Raw genomic sequence first — 18,552 nt, forward strand, 5'->3', positions numbered from 1 at the left:
CTGCAATCCCAGCACTTTGGGAGGCTGAGGCGGGTGGATCACGAGGTCAGGAGTTCGAGACCAGCCTGACCAACATGGTGCAACCCAGTCTCTACTAAAAATACAAAAATTAGCCGGGCGTGGTGGTGCATGCCTATAATCCCAGCTACTCAGGAGGCTGAGGCAGGAGAATCACTTGAACCCGGGAGGCGGAGATTGCAGTGAGCCGATATTGTACCAGTGCATTCCAGCCTAGGCGACAGAGTGAGACTCCGTCTCAAAAAAAAAAAAAAAAAAAATTAGATTCCATAAAAACAGCATGCTGGTACAAATAAATGTGATCATGGCATGAGCAAGACATGTCACATTGTCACATTCAACACACAATTACACAATTATTAATACAAATGCAGCTTTATGTTAACAAGAATTTTTAACCAAGCAAAGGGGATGTAAATAGCTAGCCACCATGAGTTCTGTTTCTCATCCCATTGCTCTGTGTGTAGTATCAGACAATGGTTGACAGCCAATCACCTCTGTACTCTTCTGATGGGAATGGAAGATTCTCCCTGCCTTCTCTTAAATCCAGATGAGCCTCAAATATTTCCTGTTTAACTCATTCCTTCACCAGCTCTGGCTTCCTTACCTCCTCCTGCCTCTGAATAGCAACAGTGACCACAGCTTCCAGCTCACTCTTCTCACCATCAGACCTCATACAAGCATGCCTTTGATCCCAAGAAACCTCTTTGAAAGTTCCCTTGTTTGCTTATTTTATTTTGCTAAGTATTACTGGCATACAGTGCACATCTTTAATATATTTAATATATTATTTCATTATTTATTTACCAGTACATGTACACTGCAATGTAGAAGGAAAATGGAATCCATTCCCAATAGCAGACACTATGGTATATGCTCTTGTGGCTTACTACATACAAACGTACTTAACAATTAGTTTATCAAATGCTGAATAACTGTACAGTATTATAAATAATTTACATTTTACAGAACTCCTTTGTGGTTTGTTAAATAAGTTTATAAAGGGGTGTTAGTGGTATCTGGCAAATTAATCAGCATTTTCCTGGGGGTTAGGAATATATTTTTACTTTTCTCATGTAAAATAGTGGAATATTGGCTTCTACTCTCTGAAAATGTGTTAGTAAACAAATTTTAAAGAACATATTAGATTCACAAAAGAGGGATGCCTGTATAATTAGCAGTTACCACAACGCATACTTGCTCTTCTACCATTTAAAAGTGTCTAAACATTACCTTTATTTTCAAGAAAAAAAGTAATGAAGTAGTATATTAAAATGCATTACCTTAATTTGAAAGTCATTACATGTCTGGGTCAGTTAAGTTTTCTCTATTTATTGCTTTAATGTTTTAAAAACAATAAAAAGCCAATCACCTGTATTTATACTCTGTTGGAAAAACACGTGAATTATATGAGCTGGGAAAGGAAGTTCAGACTAGTAGACTGTTATTCTGGTTTTATTTATTTTTTTAGTGACAGGGTCTCAGTCTGTTGCCCAGGCTGGAGTGCAGTGGCACGATCACTGTTCACTGCAGACTTGATCTCCCAGGCTCAATTGATCCTCCCACATCAGTCTCCCAGCTAGCTAGGACTACAAGCACATGCCACCATGCTTGGCTAATTTTTTTCTATTTTTTGTAGAAACAGGGTCTCACTACGTTGCTCAAGCTGGTCTCAAACTCTTGGGCTCAAGGGATCCTCCTGCCTCAGCCTCCCAAAGTTCTGGGACTACAGACACGAGCCACCATCCCTGGCCCATTTGTTTCTTTTTTCTTTTTGTTTTCAATTTGATGGGAAAAAAATATCTGTAGGTGTTATTTCTCTTGTTTTAGTTTTGTTCAGTAAAATTGTATTCTAGATCTTCATTACCTTTATCAATACTACCTCTCACCTGAGCTCTCCCACAAAAGGTTCCTCATATGAATCTTGTATAAGTTCAGCTTCGTCACTGACTGCCTTTGAAGTGTAAAGTTGCTGCAGAAAAATTCAAATATTTAGATATTTAGTATGTATACAAATAGTAAAAATGCATAGCATATATTAATTTTGGAGGCATGCTCATATCCAATGTTACAAATAATCTGCATATCAATGTGAGAAATGCACTGAAGTTTTACAGATTTGAAAAACTCAAGATTATAGAGATATAATGATTTGACCCAAGAAATACAGCTAGTAGATCTAGGAGCAGAATTTCAAAGTCTGAACTGTGAGTTTATCACTCTTCCCACTGAACTACACAGTCACACTGTGAAAAAATTTTCCTCCAAAAAGCCATCTGTTTGCACAAGACTTTTTCTCCAAAAAGTCCACTAATATGGAACAAACATCCTACAAACCTAGAGAGAAACTGGACTAGAACACAAATAGAGTTCCTTGTGCTATAAGGGCAACCAAGGTATTGGGCCAAATAAGATTTTTTTCTCTTTCTCAGAGAAGGAAGTAGGTACTGGGGTTGACTTCCAAAGTGGGATGTCTGTATTCTCATAGCAGATGTGACAGTTCAAATCCCACAAGGCTACAAAGAAGGAATAATGGAAGGGGCAACTGAATTAGGCAACCTCCTTAAACTGTCTTTCTTCTATACTGCTTTTCTTACCATCTTAAATTTGAAGAAATGATGACATATATTACTTGTTCTAAAACTGAATGTAAAGGCCCCCTCCACAATTTCTAAAATGTGGTCTGAAAATCCCACATTTTAAACCAGAGATGAAAAGTAAAGCAAGTATGTTGCCCTCTCTGGATCACTGGCAGTAATAATGACAGTAATAACAATGATCACGACAATTGTAATAGCTCACATTTACTGAGTGCTTACCATATAGGAGAAACTGTCTTATTTACTCTTTACAACCCTAATAGAAGGTACTATGATTGCCATTTATAGAAAAAGAAACTGAGGCTAAAGGATGTGACTTGGCCAAGGTCACACAGCTGGTAGGGAAAGGATTTGAACACAGGAAATCTGGATCAGAGGCTTCCCTTATAAGGTAATGAGTTGGATATGTTTTATGTTGTAACATCAACACAATATTAACATGGCCCAAACAGTGCTGTTGATTTTAGCCTCCCACACTGCCTGATCCACATTGTCCCAGTCTTGCTAAAATCAGTTAATGGCACCTGCATTTGCTGAGTTCCCTCTATTTGCTGAGTTCCACAAGCCAAAAAGCTAAGAGTCCTCCATGAGATGTTTCTCTCCCTTCTCCTAGACACTTTTAACTCGTCAGCAAGGGCACTATCTCCAAAATATATCCCATATCAGAATACTTTTATCTCCATTACTACAATCATAGTCCAAGCCCCTGTCATCTTTCACTTAGGACTTCTTGCTTCCATTCTTGTTTCTCTATACTCTATTTCTCACCCAGTATTTAGCCTGACCTTTAACAAAGAAAATCAGATCATGTCACCTTCCTGCTTTCCAACGCACTTGAAATAAAACCCAAACTGATTACCATGGATCTCAAAGTTCTGCATAATCAGTCCCCTGTCTCTCTCCTGGATCTTATTTTCTGTTGCTCCTTCCCACTTTCACCTTACTCTGGTCACATAACTTACTTTGTTACTTGGAACTCTCCAAGCTAGTTACTATCTCAGGTCTTTTACAGATGTTGAACCCTCTACCTGCGTTGCCTTCCTTTCTTAGCATCCCTAGGGGTCTCTGCTCAAAAGACAAATGATCCGAAAAGGACCTTCCCTGACGACTCTGTCTGAACTCCTCACCCGCACTAGTCATTAGCACATTATTCTGTCATCCTCCATGGCACTTTCCAATATTATTTAGCTATTGCCTATCTCCCTTAATGTCTCTCTGGCACCTAGCACAGTACCTGGAACACAGTAGGTGCTTACTAAATATGTTACTGAATGGATAAATTAATGGATGCTGAATCTATCAGATGAATCCCAAAGTGAATTATTTTTAGAGCTAGAATTTGTGAATGGTATATTAGAGAACACAAAGAGAGCAGAAGTCTTTACAATCAGCTACCCAATGGGGCTGTGGTGGAGCTGCCTCAAAACTCACCTGGTATCAGAAGCCTTCCTTTATCTACCTGCCAAAATGGTCATTTCTCTTAATGTGTTCCAGTTCCCAGCACCTACCTTTTATAATATTTTATATTATGTCAAGACTACTTGTAAATGATTGTGCATTTCTTTCGAGTGTGTCCAAATTTTCATTGAGATGTTCACTTTCTGAAACATAGGAGCTGACTTTCCTTATTTGCATATCCTAGCACAACCCTCTGCACACACTGAGTAATTTAGCAATGCTGTCCTGTGGCTGAGAGACCAAAGGGGAAGTGACCCTTCAAAGGAAGCCCACGTCACCACAATGGGGGAAGCACAAACACAGTATACCCACCCGCAGGAGCTGAGTCCTGAGAATGCAAACATTTCCCACAAGATAAAACCGATCCTCCTGAGGAATCCATGCAGCAGACAAGTCAGCATGGAGGTGGTTGGAAAATAAGCCACTCAAGACCACAGTAGACTCTAAGGAAGATAGACACACATGTGACAACAGAAAGGTGGGCCAGTAAAACAAGAAGACAAATACCTGCCACATCCATGTGCTGTTTGCTAACCCACTGACAATTTTCAAAATTCTGAGCCATGGGATTTTTCCTGTCTTCTTTCCTTTTCAGCCACCCTCCCCACCAAAACATAAATAATTCATTACTGAGAAACAAATGTTGAGAGTTAAGGTTGGTTTTCAGTCTTCCGTTATTACCCTGTGGATGGACATTTTAGCCTCCAAAAGAGATGTGGCTGCTCTCTTTTTATGTAGACCACATGGGTAGAGTGTGTGAGAGTGTGTGTGTGTGTGTGTGTGTGTAACCTGTGCACACATAGTCAAGTAAGATTTTTTCAAAAAGTATGACCTTTAATTTCCAAGAATCATGACAAATATATCAGCCAGCTTTTGTGTGAGTTAATTTCATTTATTTATTTATTAATTTCTCACATGTTCACCAATATTTGGTATTATTCACACTTCTAATTTTTCCTATTCTGATGGGTGTAGAGTGCTAATGTCATTGGTTTTTAAATGTTTCATTCTTTGCTTATTTGTGAGTCTGAGTATCTTTTCATATATTTGTTAGCTATTTGGGCTATTTACCTCTGATTCAAGCCCCAGATATTTTCATGGCTCCAAACCAGTTAATATTAATTAATTTATGTTAATTTCTCAGCTTGCAGTTTCTGACACCTCAAAATTTGTAAAATGGACCCTATATCCACACACAACAAAAATTTGGGTTTTCGTTTCCGGTAAGTGGCACATTTTGTCCATTCAAATTCCCAGAGAGAGATGATGAACCCACTCACTATTCCTCTGGGCCAATGGACAGAACTTTATTGATCACTTTATTGATCTCTAGGTTTTATATACTGGTGCTTGACTGGGTGTTAGAATTCCTGACCCCAGCCAATGGAGCCTATGCATGACTTAAAACACACCAAGGCCACCACAAAATCAGCTTCTTCTTATCATTATCACACTGCTTTAAACTTTAATTTCTGGTACACATAGACACATAGAGTCCCCATTATTTTAAGCTTGGATATGCATTAAACTTCTTTTGTTATATGTTTGCAATCATTTCCTTGTTTTATAAAAGGAAAGAGCCATCCTTAACAACTCAGTGTCCCCCACTTTGTAAACTTCACTCTTAATTTTTTAAAAGTCTAATTAATGTGAGTAGTCAGAAACTGTGGCCACAGGGATATCAGACAGTTTGCAAGTACCAAGCAGAAGAGCATTTATGTTAGTAATGAGAGGCTACATAACTCATAAATGTCATATAGATAAGATAAACAGAATTGCTTACCATTACAAATATCTCTTACATTCACAATAAATTTCACGTATTCGTAAGCAGAACTATCACCATGTTCAACATTTCCTCTTTTTAAATGACAGCAAAATTCAATGTGTGTTTCTAATAAAAAGAGAACAAATACAAAACAAGTCTACATTTGTACTTTACCATATTCTACTGGATTATTTCATATCACCAATGTCTTACTTAGATTAGATTTTACAAAAATATTATTTTCTTTTCGTGAACATTAGCATTTACATAGCTATCTATATTGTATCAGTAGAGCAGGGCACCAGCTAGAACATTACACACGATGGTCCATTATTTACACAGCACTAATGCAATTGTACAAATGCTACAATACTCAGGGTCTGTGGTGAAGAATAAGATTTAATGGAGGAGAGATTTTTTAACACTAGAAATATAGTTTGTAATATTATATAAAAGTAATTAATATATGATCAACAGCCATATATGCTCTAATTATCTTTTTAAAAATTAATCCATTGAGTGATTGTTACTTGTCCCTTAAAACCTTAGAATTTACTACTTTTAAAAATATACATACCTGAGTTTAACAAAGGAAATCTGAGAATAATCTTTTGGTAGACTTCATCTTTCTCTTCATCAGGCAGAAGGCTTAATAATTTTTTGCCCACAATCTCAGCCTGGCGGGAGAGGAGAGGAGGAGGTGAAGGGGAAAGGGAGGGGAAGAGGGAGAGAGTAAACTTTTTTATCTGTGTTAATACTGTTCAGTTCCTTTTTTATCTGTGTTAATACTGTTCAGTTCCTCTATCTCCCTACCTCCAGCGAGCTCATGCTGTGCCCCACCTCAGCCATCTACAGTTATATCTGTTATACCTCTAAAAAATACAATTCACATTATCCTACTTTATGACCACCACCTTCTACCTTTCCAGTGCACTCATACAAATACCCCTCTTGTATATACCACCTCTCCAACAATGATTCCATCCACTAAGACCTCTAACCCATTTCTATCACATTTTCACTGTACATTATCTTCCTCAAATCATCACATCTTTCCCTATCCAGTTCAGATTCCATGGTCACTGTAATCATTCCTATGTGCTCTTTCCCTCTACCACACTTGCCTGGGAAAATTTTGACTCTAGTTACTTCCAACCTTTCATTTACACCTACACCTTCACCCAAGCAATTGAATGTAGATGAAGAAAAACCCACAACTAAGCAGTGTATTGTTTGAAATACGTATTCAACTCTGCCCAAAATTCACTTATTTAGACAATTTGCTCCCCTACTCTTTTTCCTCCTTCAAACCTCCAACACCCCAGCCTTCCTTCATTTTCAGCTGACCTAATTTCTTGTTTCAGTCAGTGAAAAAAATGGGAAACGTCAACATCTGACACCAAATTTACCAACCGATAATATCTGTTCCTGTGCCTAGAGACCTGCTTTCCCTCCTCTTCCAATGAATAAGCTGTTACCTAAATTTGACTCCTTCGCCTGTGCACTGCATCCCATTTTCTGTAGACTATGAAAAGACATTGTTCTAGAAAGTCTTACTCTACCCCACACATCAAGTTTTCTTTTCCTCTCGACTGGGTGTTCCGATAAGCATACAGAATGCTGTATTATACATGCTATGATATCTGTCATCTATTTGGTCATTAAACACTGTATGCATGTATCAAAATGTCACATGTATGCCATAAATATGTACAAATATTACATATCAATAAGAAACTTTAAAAATAAGCAGGAAGACAAAAACAACAGCACAAAATTCTAAAAACGCATAACCTTCCTTTACATTGCTGCCTCTCCCTTCAACTATAACTCTACTTATCTGGAGTTATGTACAAATATTATACATCAATAAGAAATTTTAAAAATAATCAGGAAAACAAAAACAACACAAAATTCTGAACATGCATAACCTTCCTTTACATTACCGCCTCTCCCTTCAATTATAACTCTACTTATCTGGTCCACTTTGGGACAAAAATTCCTGAAATGAAACTATACTTGTCACCTCCCCTTTCTTCACTTCTCACTCTTTCTTGAAACCACACTAATGAAGTTTATATCTAACCACTCCACTGAAACTGCTTTTGTCAAGGTCACTAATGCCCTCCATATTGCCAAATCAAACCATCATTTCTCAGCCCTTCTCAGCCCTCATCTTACCAAGCATCTCAGCGTTTGATGCAATTGATCCTTCCTTTTCCCTTGATACATTTACTTGACTTGCAGGACACCACACACATGAGGATATACTTCTACCTCAAAGGCTACTCCTTCACAATTTGCTAGATCTTACTCTTGCTTTCTGAATACTAGGCATCAGAGTGCCAGGGCTTAGTCATTAGGCCTGTTTCCCTATGTGGTCTCTTCCACCTCCATCTCATTAAATACCACCTATCTGTTAATGACTCGCAGATACTCGTCTGTTGCCCGCACGATAACTCAATTTGGATGTCTAATCAGATTTCAATTTTAAGAGATCCAAAAAGAACTCCTGATCTTTTCTTTGACAAAATATGTTCCTCCCTCAGTCTTCCTAATATCAGTAATGGCAACCACCATTTACCCATTTACTTGTCCTTGACTTGCCTTTTATCTCTGAAACTCAACATCCATCAGCAATCTCTAATGGATCAATTTTCAAAACACATACAGACTTAGTACACTTTTCACCACCTGGTCCAAGTCTCATTTTCAGTTTGGATTACCGCAGTAGCCGTAACTGCTCTCCCTGCATCTATTCTTGCCATGCCTCCGCCACCACTCCATTCTCTATAGAACAGCCAGCGTGATCCTTTCCAAACATAAGCCACATCATGCTATTCCTATGTTCACTCAAAATTTTCCACTGATTATCCAAGTCATTCTGAATAAAAGCCAACGTCTTTATAAGGGCTTTCACCACTCTATATTCCAGTTCCTTGCTGCTATTGACCTTATCTGCTCTCTCTCTCTCTCTCTCTCTCTTGCTCACTGCACTCCAGATACACCTAACTCCTTATTCATATCCAAACACAACGAGAGCAAATACTCATTTCAGAGCCCTTGAACTAACTCCTCCTTAAATGTGAAGCACTGGTTCCCAAATACTTGCAATGGTTTTCTCCCTCACTTAATACAGGTCTTTACTCAAAAGTATTTTACATAGCACCAACTCCTTGACATTCTCTTATTGCCTTTTTTGTTATCTGTTTATTATCTGCTTTCCCCATTAAAATGTAAATTGCAGTATAACAGAGACCTTGCCTGTCTTATTCACTGCTATATCCTCAACATCTAGAACAGAGCTTGGCACTGGTAAGCATTCAGTAAATATTGGTTGAATGAATGAATAATATTGTATCATGTAGCTGAAATATGGTGAGACATGGATAAATTGAGTATCAGATATAGAAGTAATGAGCTTTTAATGTGATAGCAACAAAGTAATAAAGTATTCTTTGTAGCTGAATAATGGCTTTGTGTGACGAACCACAAATTCCAATGATTTTTTAACTGATTAGCATTAATAATCTACAGTCAATATTCAGAAATATATCTTTATGGCCCATTTGTAGAAGCCAGCCTATGAACTGGTCAATGCTCGAACTAGCAGATGGATGCTGTCTCAATCAAGTTTGGCTTGATTAAGGATAGAAATATTACCTTAATTTACCAAACAAAACATTATGCAACTAACAGGCAATACATCTCGACAGTGAAAGTCACACAGTAAAAAGAAATGTAGATTTTTTTTCAATAAATTTAACTTTTTCAATAAAAACGTTTTTGTTGGTTTAGTTATAAAATAGACTTTGGATGCCAAACTAGGTTACCTCTGTGGAGACGACTCATTCATTCACTCATCTAACACACGATAAACAACTGCTCCATGCCAGTCACTGTTCTAGGTATGTTCACATATACAAGCTCACTTAATCCCCTGGGAAAGTAAGAATTATCCCTTGTCTTATTCTTCAGGAAATTAAGGCTTCTCCAATTGTCAAGAGTTCAGAAATGCAGAAATGAAATTGACATGAAAGCTACATCTAATTCCATGTCTATTGCTCCTTTTACTACACCATAGCTGCCTAAGTCCAATTTGCATCAGGAACAGAAAATTTGCTACTGGACCAGTTCCTGTATTTTGGACATTCTACATGAAGTAATTCATTGAATAAGATTTTACACTTATTTCTTATAAGGGTTACAAAAGGTGAACCTGACAATGAATTCCAATGAGCACATAGTCTAGTAGGGCAGATTAAATATGCACAATCAATTATGATGTAAAGTATAAAATAATACCCTAACAAGAGGTACAAAGTGCTATGTCTCATAAGTTCTTTCATTAGTTGAAAAATGAAGATAGCATTGTCACTTAAAAGAGTTCAAAGTGAGCTATCTTTTGATAGTCTACATTCTCTTGGATGTGACTAGTGGTAATGAGTTTCTTTTTGATTCTCTAGGGATAGGAATAGTGACAATAAGCCTTATAATTAACCACCAATTGAAACAGTGGATCTGTTCCAGTGACCTTGTTCCTTAGTTAGAAAAAGGGCAGAGACCTGAAAGCGTGATTAACCTCATGTTATTTTTGTAAATTTTTAGCATTTGCTCTTATTACACAAGGTAGAAAGATCAAGGTACTTAGAACTTAATGAAGCAAAGATAAATACCAGCGAAAAATTAAGGTGTTTTTTCAAAAGCCAAGTTTGCAAATATCTATTAGTTGTCACACAAATATTAGCATGGTAAGTCTCAGTCACACCAAAAAAAAAAAAAAAAAAGAATTAAGAAATTTACTGGGGACTCCATGACATTTACTGAGAATCTAGGCAAGAAGCATCTTTTTTACTGCCAAAGACATTCATATTACACATGCATTAGAAAACTATCCAACTGTATGGGGCACAGGGAAGGATAAGATCCTCTGCAGGAGATTTAGGCTGCATCTCAAATCAAATGAGACTCATCACTACTAAATCTCTACTATCTGTAAGCTTCTCAGGGAAAACAGAGCAAATCTCATCACAGTTATCATAAACTAACCATGTACCTATGTTCAAAATCCGCTAAAGTTTAATCTCTTAAAGATTCAATGCTAAGAATCTTTTCAGATGTGGTGTATGTTTTAAAAGTTTCATTTGCTTTAGAACTGCAAAAGAGAATAAATATATGTAAACTCCCAGATTTGATTTTATTTTCAGGGGGAACATTGGAGTAGGGTGAGTAGGAGGGCAGGCTGCTAAGAACAGGGGGCAGTTACTAGAACTTACCACTACAAATGACTATGAGTTTTTCCAAAGGGAAAAAAAACTGTCAATGAAATCAATGATTGGGAAAATATGATGGCAGGTTTCAGATAAAAGTTTAATACCATGATGATGATGATAACAGGCATCATTTTATTCATGGTATGTGTTGTAACAGCATAACTTGGACACATCTTCTCTCTCTGTCATACCCATCTTCAATACATCAGCAAAACAACTTATTTTACCTACAAAATACTTTCACTGCCACATTAATCCAACCCACTACCATCTATGGCCCTCCAAGTGGACTCTGTACTTCCATGCCTGCCCCTCATAGCCAATTCTTGACATAACAGCCAAAGTGATTCTGATAAAACTTAAGTCAGATCATTTCTTTCATCTGCTCCAACCTCCCCAATGGCTTCCTCCCATCTCAGAGGAAAAGGGATGTTACTTCTCCTGTTACTGCTCTGATTTTATCATCTCTATTTTCCTTTTGCTCACACCACTCCAGTCACACTGTTCTCTTTGCTGTACCTTTTCCTGCTTTCGGGCTCTTACATATGCTTTCTCCTCTGTCTGAAAGATACTTGCTCCATTTACCTGCATATCACACATACTCCATTCAGGTCTCTGTATAAATGTCACCTGATCAGATGGGCCTTAGCCAATCACGTTATTTATAATAACTCATCTCCCAGCACTCTCTAAGTAATATTATTTCCCCACTTATAGAAGCGAAACTAAAGGTTACATAGAGAGAAACAAAGCAAATTTTAATTTCTAGATTATTTGATTCCAAAGACCAAGTTCTTTCCATTCCACCATGCTATTAGTTTGGAGTTGCTCCACAGACAGAGGTGCCTACATGTGCAATGAAACTGAAGATTCCTGGAGCCATGCAGACACTCTAGAAATGGTTCGGTCTCCATTTTATAATGTAAGTTGGATGACTTATAAAATGAAATTTTTAATCAAAGCCTGAGAAAAAGATTGCCTGTTTCAAAAAATTAAGAACAGTTAGGATTTAATGAGGAAGTGTGAAACTATGCCTCAGGTGTAGTCGTTTTTAACCTTGTTTTATAGGAATATATAACTTAATTCCCATTTAATGTTTATGTACAAATATAATAGTTATACATTTATTTTTAAGTACACTGATCTCAGGTAAATCAAGTCTATTGTTTAAGGCTGGCAGTTCAAAGCACATGTCCCAGATACCTCTCTAGACCTTGTGGTTTTGGGGGCGGCGTGTGTGTGTGTGGTACCTCAAATGTTGAAGGGTGAAAGAGCTTCTTGTTAATGAAAACTTTGAACCAAATACATAAAGAAGCAAGATCATATCATAACTAACACCATCACTATAATAAATCCTCACATAATAAGAAAAAGTCACCAGTCTCAGCCAATGACCAATTCAGTTTAAGCAATATCTGATGCCACAAAAATTTGGGTAGTTTTCTGGTCTTCATTATAATAAAATTTAAGCTGTAATGGATCATACTCACACATTCCTTCTTTTAATATAGATTTTAAAAGAATCTTTTCCTTCTATGATTTAAATATACTAAAGTGCAATCCAATAAATATCTCTACTATTTGCATTTTATTCAGCTGTTTTGGTAGCCTACAAATATAAGCTGAATTTGAAAATGTAAACTGCTTTTTAAGAAAACGAAAGAGAATGAGAAATAAAAGAGATTGATTCTAGCATCTGTAATTTTTTTTTTTTTTTTTTTTTTTTTTTTTTTTTTTTTTTTTTGAGACGGAGTCTCGCTCTGTCACCCAGGCTGGAGTGCAGTGGAGCGATCTCCACTCACTGCAAGCTCCGCTGCCTCCCAGGTTCACACCATTCTCCTGCCTCAGCCTCCCGAGAAGCTGGGACTACAGATGCCTGCCACCACACCTGGCTAAATTTTTTTTGTATTTTTAGTAGAGACGGGGTTTCACCGTGTTTGCCAGGATGGTCTCGATCTCCTGATCTTGTGATCCACCCGCCTCGGCCTCGCAAAGTGCTGGGATTACAGGCATAAGCCACTGTGCCCGGCCGCATCTGTAATTTTTTTTAAAGGGTATAAGGACTCTGAGTTTCCAAGCAGGCCATGGAACATGCCAACTGGCCTGGCTAAACTAGTGAAATGTTTTTAATCCACTTCCAACCTAACTACAGGATAATCTAACCCTAGCTTCTGTTAACTTCCATGTTCCAAACTTGAGTGCTATAGATCTCTGGATCAGGGTTTGTCAAGTTCTTGAGACAACTCTGTGGAATGAGGAATATGTAATGAAAACAACAACCGAGATATGATTGTTTTACACCACCACCAATAGTGCATAGGGGTTTCAATTTCTTCATATCCTCTCCCAAAACTTTTTGTTAACACAACCATGCCAATGGCAGACAGTTTGTGTGGGAGGGTTGTTGTTGTAGGTGACCCCTCCTCAAACACCTGCATAAGTGGAATGTCAAGGCCTTGCTACAGACTGAATGTTTATGTCCCCCAAAACTTTATATATTGAAACAATCTAACTGTCAATGTGATGGTATTATATTAAGAGATGGGGTCTTTGGAGATGATTAATGGGATTAGTGTCCTTATAAAAGAGACCCCTAGGCTGGGCATGGTGGCTCATGCCTTTAATCCCAGCATTTTGGGAGGCCGAGATGGGCAGATCTCTTGAGGTCAGGAGTTTGAGACCAGCCTGGCCAACATGGTGAAACCCTGTCTCTACTAAAAATACAAACATTAGCCAGGTGTGGTGGCGTGTGCCTATAATCCCAGCTACTGAGGAGGCTGAGGCAAGAGAATCACTTGAACCCAGGAGGCAGAGGTTGCAGTGAGCCGAGATCACACCACTGCACTCCAGCCTGGGTGACAGAGTGAGACTCCATCTCAAAAAAAAAAAAAAAAAAAAAGAGCTCCCTTGATTCTTCTACTATGTGAGGTTATAATAAGAATAAAGATGTCTATGAACCAGAGAGTGGGCCCTCACTAGACACCAAATCTGTTGGCACCTTGATCTTGGATTTCTCAGACTCTAAAACTATAAAATATAAATTTGTGTTGTTTACAAAGGCACCCAATCTACAATATTCTGAAACCAATGAAAATGACAATAAAACAGGGGCACGTTTTGACAACATGGAAAACATCTTCTCTGATGAGCTTTATGCTCCTGAAAATAAATAATGAACCCCTAAACAACAAACCAGAATGATCCACTTTCCCAAAAGTAGAAAGAACTTACTGGTAAATGTCCAAGAAGAGAAGAGATGTTTTCAGCCACATGAATGATCACTCCATCTGCACTCAGTGTAATCATAAAGCCATCTAATAACTAATGACGAGAGGATAATAATGTAATTAAATAGTGGAACAATAATAAAATGATAGCTTTATTGCTAAATGCTTAGATAATTATAACAGCACACTGAAATGTATTACAGTCCTTAAATATCAATAAAGTAGGCACAGACTTAATTAAAATTCCATTATTCTGCCTCCTACACAGAATCTACTTAACCTTAAGCATGAAATGTTTATCAAATGATGTGTCACTTAAACAAACAAATTTCAATGTACACCCAATTAACATGAAATTCTCTAACACAAGCTAAGAAGATTCATTTCCATGTGTAGGTTGTTTCACTTTAAGAACACTTAATTTCAAAAAAGTTAAAAATATTTTAAGGACACTTTCATTTGTGGTTAGGTTAGTCATCTCCTTATAAATATGGATACTGCCATCACTTTCCTGCTATATAATGGATTCAATAGCCAGACAAATGCCTCCTGGTAGAGAATATCTAAAATGATGAATAAAATATATTAAAACTTATTTTTCAAAACAGGACCAAGCTATTGGTAAAGTAAGGGAAATAATCTGGTATCAGAAATGACTAGATTGTGAGAATTAAGACATCAGAGAATATTAGACCCTGTATTTGCCTTGAGACTATCTTCCAACACTGATGGCCTAGAGCTTGGGGGACAAAAGCAAAGCCGAAGCCTGTACAAGGCAGGAGGTGAAATCAAAGACTGAAGCCAGGTCTCCAAAAGGGTGACACCTTCAACAGGTGAAACAGAAAAATCTTATCCAGTGAAAGGAGACAGGGAATGTGCATGCCTCCCTCAGCCTCAGTCCTGGGAAGAGTAGGAAAAGAGAAAATAGTCAACTTTAGGAGGCACTAAGCAGAAGCCCACCTTTACACAAACTTGGAGCTAGAATTCATACACTACCTGTGTGGCCCTCAACAACCAAAGTCTAATATTTAGTTTAAAGTGATCCTGACCCCATATGTCTAATAAAAGTAAATCAAAATCACATCTAGACAATTATTTTAAAATGAGGGTTCAAAGAACTCATGCAGATAAAGTTACAAATAATACGAGCTTATAATAAAAATAAAACACAGGAAGAGATGAAGCATTACAAACAAGAGGCAATAGACATAATAAAGAATCATATTTAAAGAATAACAGATATTGGAATTATCAGATACAGAATACAAAACAAGTATGCTTAATAGGCTTAAATAAATAACAAAGGGCACTAAAAATATGAAGAAACAAGAGACTCAAAACTGACTCGTGAGATATAAAACATAATCAAACAAAATGTCTATAGATGATATTGTCATCAAAATTAGAAACTTAATATATAGGTTAAATAGCATGTTAGAACACAGCCAGAAATAAAATTGTTGAGCTGGAAAGAGCTGAGAAAATGACTCAGAATGTAACACAAGGAGACATACAAATGGAAAAATAAGATAAACTCATTTCATGGAGAAGAGAATGAGAAAGTCCAACATATGTCTGATCAGTGTTCCAGAAGGAGATAATATAACAGAGAAGAGGAAATACACAATGAGATACAGGTTGAAAATTATGCAGAAGTAATAAAATACACCAATCTTAAGATTCAGGAAGCCCAAGTAATTGCAAACAGGATTCTACATTTGGATAAAGTCACGAAATCCTCAAACCCATTAGGATGGGCTATGATTAAAACAAAACAAATAGTTTTGGGACAAGATATGAAGAAATTGAAACCCCTATGCACTATTGAGGGTAGTATAAAATGACAAAGCTGCTATAGAAAACTCTATGGCAGTCTCTCAAATAACTAAACATAGAACTATCATGTGATTCAGCATTTCCACTTCTGGGTGTATAAAAAAAAAATCTGAAAGCAGGAACTCAAACAGATATGTGTACACCTATGCTCACAGAAGCATTATTCATAACGGCCAAAAGGTATAAACAATCTAAGTGTCCAACAGATGAATGTATAACCAAAATGTATAACAAAAAACGAAATATTATTCAGCCTTAAAAGGAAAGAGAATTTTGCCACGTACTACAACATGGATGAAACATGAAGATATTATACCAAGTGAAACATGTCACAAAAGGACACTACTGTATGATTCCATTTATATGAAGTTCCTAGGACAGCCAAATAGATAGATGCACAAAGTAGAATGGTGGTTACCAGGAACTGGGAGAAAGTGAGAATATGGAGTTATTGTGTTTCAGTTACACAAGCTTTTAAAAGCTGGAAATGGATGGTGGTGATGGTTGCACAATAATGTGAATGTACTTAATGCCACTGAACTCTATATTTAAAAGTGATTAAATGGTAAATTCATGTTATATACATTTTACAATAATAAAAAAAAGGCCAAATAATAAGTTATAATGGAGATTAGAAAGTATTTATGACATAATAATTTTTTAAACACCATTTATCAAGACTTGTGAAATGCAGCTAAAACAACATTTGGGAATCTTTGCCTAAGTGTATATATCAGAAAAGAAAATTGGTTAGAAATCAATGAATTAAATAATCTAAAATTGTTAGAGAACAAAAAAAGAACCCAAAAAAGTAGAAAAAAGTAAATAATAAAAATAGCAGAAATTAATAAAATAAAAAATAATGACACAATGAAGAGAATCAAGAAAGTTAAAAGTCAATTCTTCGAAAAGAACATTAAAATTGACAAACCTCTGGTAAGATGAATCATGGGGCAAAAAACACAAACAATATTAGGAGTGAAAAGTGGATATCATTACAGAAGCTTCATTATGAACAACTTTATGCCAACAAATTTGAAAGCAAGTCTTAGAAAAACATAAATTACAAAAAGTGACTTGGGAAGAAGTAAAAAATATAACCAATCACATTATCATTAAGCAGCAAAATCACTACTTTAAAATATTCTCTTATCTTTGTAATGTTTCTCCTTCATAGTATACACAAAAAAGAACTCAAAAGGTATGAACACATTAAATATAATAGATAAAACATTAAAGCTTTTAAAATAAAATATAAGAGAATATATTTATTACCTTGTGGTAGGTAAGGATTTTTCAAATAAGAAAGTAAACACTCTTTGGTAAATTTGATTACTTTAAAATTAATAATTTCTGTTTGTCAAAAGTCACCTTAAATAGTGAAACGGCAAGTTTCGAACTAGAACAAGAATTTTGCAACACATAACTTGCAAGTGATTCATTTCCAGAATCTGTTTTTAAAATCTCCAACATATGAATAATTAGAAAGAACAACAATACCATAAGAAACTGAGCAAAGGTTAGAAACAAGCATCTCATAGAAGAGGAAACACAAATGGCCTCAAAATTTGTGAAAAGACGCTCACTGTCATTTGTAATGAAACAAGACACCATTCCATTCCCAACCAATTGACAAAAATTTAAAAATTAGACAATAAATTGTTAGCAAGGATGTGGAGCAATAAGAACTTTCATCCACTACTACTAAGAATATAAATGAACAGTAAAATACACAATGAAACACAGCCACTTGAAAAGCATTGTCATTTTCATGTAAAGGGGAGCTACCCTACCACTCCACCCTACCCTCCAGCAATCTCACTCCTAGATATACACCTAGAAACACTCTTGCTTATATGGAAAAGGATATACAAACAAAAATGTTCAAACCAAAACTGCTCTCAATAACAAAAACCTACAGCTCTACAAGACCCAGTTTATGCGCCTCCGATTCATACCCCATCCCACCCTCAATCAAGCCAGGGATTTTAGCTTTCCTTTTGCAGTCCCAGCCTAGTCTCCTAATTCCGCCAGCAGTAGTGAAAGCAGTAACTTCATCCACCTTGGGGCATCGGATCTGGGTACCCTAGTGGGTTTCCAAAAAAGCCAGGTGACTTTTGACTAATGACAGGAGATAGAAAATGACAGGAGATAGAAAGGAAATGGTAGATACAGTATTTTTCCTTCCTCCCCTATACAGACTATTCTAAGGTGTGGTGCCTTTTACATAGTTTAAGACTGACTAAACAACCCAGTGTGTGTTCTTGTGAAGCTGTATCCAGCTTGGTAATAAGCTGGTAATAAACTATCCTAAATTTCAGTTCCCTTCTTCCCTGCCTTACTTTTCTTTCCCCCTCACCCTCGCTATCCTG

At 36.7% G+C, this 18,552-nt stretch overlaps 1 protein-coding gene across 1 annotated transcript in view; it reads right to left on the reverse strand.

Annotated features, from left to right (window-relative positions):
- PASD1 (PAS domain containing 1) overlaps positions 1-18,552 on the reverse strand; it is a 100,946-nt gene that overhangs the window by 44,442 nt on the left and 37,952 nt on the right. The window contains exons 4-8 of the mRNA XM_011954673.1: positions 14,349-14,438; positions 6,422-6,521; positions 5,860-5,970; positions 4,389-4,519; positions 1,908-1,990 (exon numbers count right to left, since the gene is read on the reverse strand). Of these exons, the coding sequence (XP_011810063.1) occupies positions 1,908-1,990; positions 4,389-4,519; positions 5,860-5,970; positions 6,422-6,521; positions 14,349-14,438 (515 nt within the window). The remainder of the gene's footprint in view (positions 1-1,907; positions 1,991-4,388; positions 4,520-5,859; positions 5,971-6,421; positions 6,522-14,348; positions 14,439-18,552) is intronic.

This window comes from Colobus angolensis, unplaced genomic scaffold, assembly GCF_000951035.1.
Source record: "Colobus angolensis palliatus isolate OR3802 unplaced genomic scaffold, Cang.pa_1.0 Scaffold389, whole genome shotgun sequence".
NCBI lineage: Eukaryota > Metazoa > Chordata > Mammalia > Primates > Cercopithecidae > Colobus > Colobus angolensis.